This window comes from Mustela nivalis (assembly GCF_964662115.1).
Source record: "Mustela nivalis genome assembly, chromosome: 14".
Taxonomy (NCBI): Eukaryota; Metazoa; Chordata; class Mammalia; order Carnivora; family Mustelidae; genus Mustela; species Mustela nivalis.
In genome coordinates this window covers 46,737,403-46,745,899 of record NC_139033.1, presented here as the reverse complement: position 1 = coordinate 46,745,899, position 8,497 = coordinate 46,737,403, and the positions used below count along the sequence as shown (strand labels likewise).

At 50.7% G+C, this 8,497-nt stretch overlaps 1 protein-coding gene across 3 annotated transcripts; it reads right to left on the bottom strand.

Annotated features, from left to right (window-relative positions):
- Positions 1-1,048: 1,048 nt before the first annotated feature.
- LOC309848430 (uncharacterized protein) lies at positions 1,049-5,442 on the bottom strand. Of its 3 annotated transcripts, XR_014303041.1 has the most exons (5): positions 5,309-5,375; positions 4,029-4,205; positions 1,895-2,000; positions 1,428-1,543; positions 1,049-1,307 (listed from the first exon to the last, which is right to left on the bottom strand). XR_014303041.1 is itself a non-coding variant. In XM_082700019.1 (4 exons), the coding sequence occupies exons 1-4, from the start codon at positions 5,348-5,350 to the stop codon at positions 1,295-1,297; spliced, it is 384 nt and encodes a 127-aa protein (XP_082556145.1). In that variant the 5' UTR covers positions 5,351-5,439; the 3' UTR covers positions 1,049-1,294. The 3 variants fall into 3 exon arrangements, 1 of the variants encoding a protein (XP_082556145.1); XR_014303040.1 differs by lacking the exon at positions 1,428-1,543 and having other exon boundaries at positions 5,309-5,442; XM_082700019.1 differs by lacking the exon at positions 1,428-1,543 and having other exon boundaries at positions 1,895-2,046; positions 5,309-5,439.
- Between the last annotated feature and the right edge of the window lie 3,055 nt (positions 5,443-8,497).

The window sequence follows — 8,497 nt, the reverse complement described above, 5'->3', positions numbered from 1 at the left end:
GAAAAGCCAGAGTCCACAGAACTGTGTTACTCTGCCTTTGTCCTAAGTGGGCGGCGGCACATCCTGCCACCTTACCAGGTGGCTGGTCACCTGAAATATAAAGGTTTGTGTAAAGACCCCGCGGCTAGAGGAGAGCAAGTCCCATGTACCGACCGACACACCCCTCCACCAACCCGAGCCTCCCCTTCCCTTGGCCAGGCCATTCCTCATCTCACGGCCCCTCCCCCAGGCCACTCCCAACCTGGAAAGACCCCTCTCCTTCCATCTACCCCACCAAAGGTCACTTCCAGCCCCTCCCTGAAGCCTCTGCAGACCACGCAAGTGACCCTTCTTGACACCCACGCTGCAGATGCATCGTATGTCCAGTTAGTCTCCGCTCTGGAGGCGCCCGCAAACCGGGGAAGGAGAGCAGCCTGGGGCTCATCTCCGCAGTGCGACATTTAAGTTCCTGGAGGGCACAAAGCCTGCACCTCCTGTGTCGGCATGCCCTTCGAGCTCTAGCAAGGACAATGTGAATGGCAGACCCACGAGAAATGCTTTCTAAAGAGAGAGAAGAGAACGGGCGCCAGGAGGTTGCTGGCTGCCCTTAGTAAGCCCGTGTGGGGGGACAGAGAGCCGGGCAAAGAGACCTGTTCCAGGCTCCTCCGGGACCCTGAGAACTCAGCAAGCCAGAGGGACCCCTCTTGGGAAGCAGGCTGAACTTGGGATGGGGGGAGTGGAGGACCCCGAGCTTGAGAGCCCCAAGGGGGCAGGACTGCCCTGCTGCCCGCCGCAGGGGCCCATCATCACCCCAGGCCCTCGGAATGTCACTTCGCGGCCTGGACTCCAGGGAGCCGTGCTGGGGGCAGGGCACGTCGCTGCGGGCACCAGCAGCCTGGGGGACCGAACTGTCCCCGATGGCCACCACGCTTCTCCCCTGCCCCCCGGGGACTACTATCTGCAGAGCAAGCTCTCTGGATGGAGATGGGTTTTTCTCTCTCATGGTGGTGTCGGGAGCCGCGGCAGTGCTGCCCAAAAATCCGCGATTAAACCTGCAGTTAAAATGTTGTGGTCTTAAAAAGTGTGTTGTAGTGTAAATCGGAACATGGGATCTGGGCCTTACAGGTGGCTGAAGGGGAGCGGGCGCTGGGAGGGGAAGGTCCTGCGGGGGAGGGAGGGCGGGAGGGAGGAGGAGAGGTTGTAGGGAGGAAAGGCGGTGAGGATTCCAGAAGGGAGGGACTCAGCTGGGAGAGGGAAGAGTTCCTGCGGTCGGACTAGCTGTGTGACCTGGGCGAACACACTTCCTCCCCGGGTGTCAGCTTGTTGACCTGCAAGAAAAAGAAGCTGGGGTTAGAGCAGTGGTTCTCCCACTGGTCCCCAGAGCAGCAATACCGGGAACTCGTCAGAAATGCAAATCCCCCCCCCCCCGCACCCCCCACCCCACCTACTAAATAGGAAGCTCAAGGGTGAGCCCAGCAGCAGTCTGTCTTTGCACGAGCTCTCCAGGAGATTCTGATTCCTGCTGGAGTTTCGGAACTGAGGGAGGACATGATCTGGCCCGTGTCTTGGAGAGAAGAGAATGCCTACTCAGAACAGGGCATGAGGTCACGAAAGTCCTCACCAGTGAGGTCCTCGTGTGACACTCAGGCTCCTAAGTCAGCAGGCCTCACTACAACTTGCCTTAAGAAGACTTGCTCTTGGAATCCGACTTAAACCCATGGGACTTTAAAAACATGGACCATTCCCCTCTTCCTGAAATAGCTCTTTTCTTCCATTGACTGTCTCCTATTTGTCCCTCTGAACTTGTGTTGGTGATCACCTCTTCCAGGAAGGCCTCCTGGTACGTCTCTTCTCATGTCCGGTGTCTCCCATTGGTGCTCTTTGGGCCCTTTATAAAGATCTCTGTTACCTTTACCTGATCCCTCTCCAGGCTGAGAGAACTGTGAGCAGAAACGGTTTTATTTCTGTACATTCAGAGCCTGACACAATGGCAGTCCAGCAGACGTCCTGGGTCAACACCACTGCAGAAGTGAGTGAAGGGAACACTTGAATCCTGCTGCCAGCGACCTGAGGACAGCGACCCAAGGGTTCAGACAATGACTTTTTATTCTCATTAACCATTGATAGTTCCATCCTCTGTTAGAAATCTCCAACGGCTGCTTGATCATCAATGCTCATCACTGTTAGTAACTCTACAGCGTATTACATGATCCAAGCTCTGTCATCTCTATTAGTCCATTTGAGTCAGCAGTCTGGTGCATTAGGTTAGACCAGATATTGTTTTAATCCTTTCAACACCTGAGAAAACGAGTCACAGATATTAAATGGTTTTTCATGGTTACTTATTTCTGTAGAAATAATTTATTTCGTGTCTCCCCTGTGCGAGGCACTATGATAGACACGATTGAAGACATGATCCTTGTCCTTCAGAAACCTATAGTCTAGGAAAAATAAAACTTGTCTTCCAAATAAACCACGGTACAGAGAGTGTATAATAATAAGTCCAGTCTTGAGTGTGTTGGTCTATTATGGCGCTAGGAGTTTGGAGGACAGAGAAGTCAGGGGTGGCAGGGTAGCTAGGGGAGACAGCATCATGGCAGATGCAAAAATTGCATGAAGACTGCTTCGCCAATGCCCCCTGGGCAAACATAGCCCTAAATGCCATGCTCATCCCTTTAGATTTCTGTCTTCTAGATTTTTGCTTGCTAATCTCTCACTATCCTATTTGCTTTTTGATGTTTTAGGGAAATTTAAAAAAAAATACTTTTTCAGATCGTTTCCATTGCTTTCAGAAGGAAGGTTGGCCCGGAGTAGTTGGACTGGCTCAACTAGAGGGGAAGGTCAGAACTTTCAAGCAGTGGAGGGACGTGAGTAAAGAAATGAATCAGGAAGTGGAGTATGGGATTGTTTGGGGGAGCAATTGCAGGGGTCACTAGAAGGGTGAGAACAGAAGAAAAAGAATTCCTTTTATTGGTTTCCTTCCCTTGCTCCAGCCAACATAAAGAATGAAAGAATTTATTGGGTTAATTCTCATATTGGTCCTTCTAAGCCTACTTAAACCCATGGGATTTCAAAAACAAGCAACATTGTCTAACTTACTTAATTGCTTCCTTGTTGGGGAGCCGTCAATTCCAACTGCCAGTTCTGCCCAGAGGAAAGGGAAGCCTAAGCCACAGACAGATTCACTCCACTCCAGAAGCAGTGAACCATTGTCCCCGCTCCCCAAGGGCCACCAGGCAGTGGGCGAGCTCAGGGATTGGAGGCTGCACGGGTCCAGGCACAAAACCAGTCAAGGAGTGGGGCCCGATGCGTGGGCCTCTGGCTGCCCACCTTCCCTGGCTGTAGGTACTGAACCCTCCCTGAGGGAAAGGCCCAAAAAACCTTCAATAAGCCTGCCCTGACATTGCTTTCTTCTGTGAGAGAAGAAACTACTGTTTGTTCAAGCTGTTGTGGTGAGATTTTCTATCCCTTGCAAATGAAACCCTCTTAACAGTGATAGGCAGATTTCAAATGCCCGGGCCCCACATCAGAGTAAAGTCCCCTCTGGCACTGGAGAGAAAACATGCTCAAGCAGTACGTTTATCAAAACTTCTGTGAGCCCAACACTGAGCTCGCTGGTTCTATGGAAATCCCCAAGGTAGCTGGCCTTGAAGGCCCTCACACCTGAGGATATAATTAATACACATGATACCTCATTATTGAATGTTAGAAAAGTCTTTAAGATAATCTAATAGTTTTTGACATTTTCTTTCCTTCCGTGGTATTCTCCTAACAAAACACCAGGCAGATACTCAAGTGTATAAAGCATTCAATCTGGGGCGCCTGGGTGGCTCAGTGGGTTAAGCCGCTGCCTTCGGCTCAGGTCATGATCTCAGGGTCCTGGGATTGAGCCCCACATCGGGCTCTCTGCTCAGCGGGGAGCCTGCTTCCTCCTCTCTCTCTCTGCTTGCTTGTGTTCTCTCTCTCTCAAATAAATGAATAAATAAAATCTTAAAAAAAAAAACCATACAATCTGCTTCTTTTAAAGAGAATGGGTGCTAGAAACCTACCCGATCTTTTACGATGGATGGTTGAACATTTCCGACCAGCTCTGCATTGGATTTGAGAGGTGAGGAAGCTCGGTCTCCGCGGCCGAGTGGAAGCAGCTCGTTCTCAGAGAGGCGACAGGCTTGCCACGGTGGCTGAATGATGTCTACAGCTCCGTGACCGTCGTCAGAACTGTCTTCCTGCAGGGATCAGAAGGAGTGGGGGAGGACAGGGAGAAGGTTACATAGACTTATAGCCACAAGAGCTGGCATGGGAGCCCAAGGAAAGGGGAACCCGAATGAGCAGAGGCAGCTAAAGCCAGCTTCGTGGGGAAGGACCTGAGTAAGGTTATGAAATACGGATAAAGTCAAAATGGATCAATGGTTCCACTGCCCCCCATCGGATATCGGGCAATGTCTTGACACATTTTTGGATGTCACAATTCAGGAGGGGTGGTGATGGCTAGCGGGTAGAGGTTAAGGATGCTGCTTAAAGTTCTACAATGTACAGAACAGTCGCTACAACCAAGAAATATCCATCCCAAAATGCCAACCGTGCTGAAGTTGAGAATGCCTGGCATAGATGGAGAGAGGGGGAGAGAGGGCTGGGCAGGGGGATGGTGTGAGCCCACGCGCAGAGACAAGATGGGCCACAAGCGACTTGAAAACAGAGACCGCCCTCTTCTCTGCATCCCCAGCACACATCAGTAGCTGCCAGAGGAGTAATTAGTTGTTGGATAAATGAATGAACGCCGGCCATCCTTGAATTCTACCCTGGCTCTTTGGCAGAAAAGTCATCTGCTCAGAATAAAGAAAGAAGTCAGCTTGGGGGGGCACCTGGGTGGTTCATTTGGTTAGGCAACTGCCTTCAGCTCAGGTCATGATCCCGGAGTCCCGGGATCGAGTCCTGCATCAGACTCCCAGCTCCGCAGGGAGGCTGCTTCTCCCTCTGACCTTCTCCCCTCTCGTGTTCTCTCTCACTTTCTCTCTCTCTCTCAAATAAATAAAACCTTAAAAAAAATTTTAAAAGTCCGCTTGGTTGATACTGTTTTCCCTGCTCTCTCCTGCCTCACCTTTTTCGTCATCCTAAATGTTTCCAGTAGGTTCCTCACTTACTCATCCTCCTCAGTTTATTACGCTCTTAATACCCAGCCTTCTCTCAACACTCACCCAACCTGCTATCTGGTGGCATCCGGCGGGGGTCTGGGGAGCTGGAGAAGGTGCCAGGCCTTACCCACACGGGGCAGGCAGCTGTGGGGTCGGGAAAACTGGGCGTCCATTCTCTGACCTCCCAGCTGTCCCACCTGTAAGTTCACCGGGTACCAGCATGCCCCAGGGAGTCCCATCCTCTTCTGGAAGAGACTCTCAAGTAATTGATAGGTGCCCTGGGTGCCCAGATCCACTGCACATCTTTCTGTGCGTATCCTTGAAATCTCATGGCTTCCCAGGCCTCAAGGCCATCCACTTTATTCATGCAAAGAGCAGCTACCAGGGGGAGCTGCTCGGGACAACAAACAAAGGCAGGGCCAGCCCCGGCCGCAAGGTATCTGGTTCTCAGCCAACAATGTGTCCTAGAGACAGCAAAGGATTAAACAACCCTCAGAACCGCCAAGGCCAGAACCCTGTCTGCGGCTGCTCCACCCTGCGGCCCTCTTTTCTGTCCCTCCCAGCCCCCTCTTCTTTCTGGCTCACTCACTCACTCTCTCTCTCTTACTCTCTCTCTCACTCTCTCTCTCTCTCTCACTCTCTCCTTCTCTCCTTGACTCCGTATCAAAATACTTCGACAATATTTGCTATCAGTCACTGACCCCTCACTCTACTCTAGCTCCGAGTCACATCCTATCTCTGGTTTTAGAAGAAAAAGAGAAAAGCTTCGACCTCCACAAAATTCATTCCAGGCTCTAGGGCGCAGCGGGTGGAATTTTGCGCAGCGCTTATGCTGGGGGCGGGGCACTCCTCGCTGGGATTCCTGAGATAACCGAGCACTATCGCGTCCTTCCGCGAAGCCCAGCTCTGCCTCTTCCAGATCAACTTATCCCCTTCCTCAGAGGGGAGCTATCAGGGGCAGAGGGCTCACCGGGTAGCTTGTTCGGGGGTCACATGACTGAGTCAGTGCCAAAAACCGTGTTCAAATCCAGATGCCCCCCCTCCACCCATCCACAAGGGCCCTGGTCATAACGTTGGTGATCGCGAGGACAGGGAGTGGCAGCAAAGAGCGGAGAAGGGCGCACACACGTGGACACGAGCTCCCGTGCAGAAAGCTGGCATATTTCGGGGAAGGCCAGGAACTTCCTCCCCTGCACATACCGTGCACCCAGATGCAGCGGACCTGGGCCAGGGGAGCAGGGCCTGCCCAGGAGTCCGGCTCTGCCTCCATCAGAGCCCCTGATGTGAGCCCAACACTGGCCTCTTGGACAATTTAAAGCTAGAAAAGAGAAGCAGTGACAAGAGAAAATGGCATGGCTTCTCAGGACTTACATCGGAGCTAAAAGAAAGAACCACCCAAAGCCATGAGAGGGACAAATATCCCTGGGAGACAGTGGTCTCTCTTCTCTTCTCCTGTTGAAGCTGGATTTTAAAATAGCGTGGATACATAAATAGGTGTGGAAAACACAGTAAGAGCACATCCAAAAATATTAATATTTTTCTCTGGAGGCAGGGATGACTTTATTTTATTATTTTACATTGTTTTATCATTTTTCTCCTTTGGCCATTTCTGGATTTTCATGTTCTTTATCATAAACACACCTTACTTTTATAATTCTATATATGAGCATACACAAGGCCTGTACCTATATATGTTTCAAAGTTAATGATAATATATCCAAAACATGGAAGGAGGAGCTTTAAAAAGTGTAGACTGAAATTCTATGAGGACTATAAAAATATCCAAAGTCTGGAATGAACAGGATTTAGGAAAACAGCTAAGGATTCCAAATGGTTGAGTAAAGTTATGCTCAGAGAATTCAGAAAAGCAAGGAAAGACCAAATTGGTGCCTAGTGGAGGGGTTGTCATGTTAACGCAAGAACACAAAGAAAGCAGGACTCATCGACGACTCCTCTCGAATCTTCTCCACCAGAGAAGGTTATGATCAAGTCGGAAAAGGCCGAGTAGACACAGAGAAAGAATGCAAGTCTAACATGGTCTGTTTTTGTTTTTTGTTTTTGTTTGTTTATTTATGAGAGAGATCACAAGTAGGCAGAGAGGCAGGCAGAGAGAGAGAGAGAGGGAAGCAGGCTCCCTGCTGAGCAGAGAGTCCGATGCGGGACTGGATCCCAGGACCCTGAGATCATGACCCGAGCCGAAGGCAGCGGCTTAACCCACTGAGCCACCCAGGCGCCCTAACATGTTCTGTTAATGAAGATTCTCAAATGCATCTGAATTCGTCTGAGCTGAACAAGAGGAGAGAAGGGATTTTGGAGAAGAGGGTGGCTGGTGCCACTCGGGGGGAGGGCCGGTGCCATCCCCACATGGGAAGAACTATGGCACAAAGGTCTCTCACCTAGAAGGCTGGACGGAGGCCTCGGGGCAGCAGAGGACTTGTGGGTCTCACTCCTTCCTTCGCTGCTCCGTCCTTTCCCTCACTTCCCCTCCCTCGTAAGCTCTGTCATCTCCGCTGGTCTCCTTAGCCTCACTCCTACAGAGACCGTCTGCATGCGGCAGGGGAGATAGCTGTCAGTCAGACCTCCCCTCCCCGAACCCAGCGGCCTCAGGAAAGGGTTTCTCTCTTCTGGTCTCCGTAGACCAGCCCCAGGCTCCAGCCGTCCTTCAGGCCTCCCAGCTGAAACCGACCACTGTCACCAAGACTGTGGGTTTCACAGTCACGGGCCCAAGTCATGCCTGTGGCCAGGTAGGGGACCATTATCCCCAGGACAGACAAACAGCCTACAGCCACACTTGTTAACAGAAAAAAAAAAACCAGAAAGCTCCCACCTACTCTACCTGAGATTCTGTCCAGGCTCAAATATTTTGCACCCTGTTATTTTAAAATAAATGTTCAAAGTATCGTTAGATTCACCAACAGCAATCCTTGATGAATTCTGGAAAATAGCACACATTCTAAAAGGTGTCATATGTTTCCGTAAGGGAGGCAAGTAGTGTTTTGAAAGACCCACAGGAAAGTCCCCAACACAGAGCCTGAGTCCCCCTGAACTGCTCTTCTCCTTTGCAGGAAAGCAAAGTTGGATTAATGGTTGTCATTGTCTATTGTTCTTAGGTAAGTTCCACCAGGGCCACTGGGCCCCTTCCAAGAAATCCGCTGTGTGTCCAGTGAGGGAGGAGAGCATGAGGCACCTGCAGACCTACTGCTCAATGTGCCTTTTGTTTAGAAACCATGCCGGCTTGATTGGTACAAATACATTGATAGGAAACTTGTCTCTCAGGGTTCCAAATAGAAGTAAAAGAAGGTTGTATTTGGATGTCATCTTGGGCTCTTAATTTCCGCCCCAAGGGACATAATAAAAGAATTCAAAACGTTCTTACCTTTGCTCCC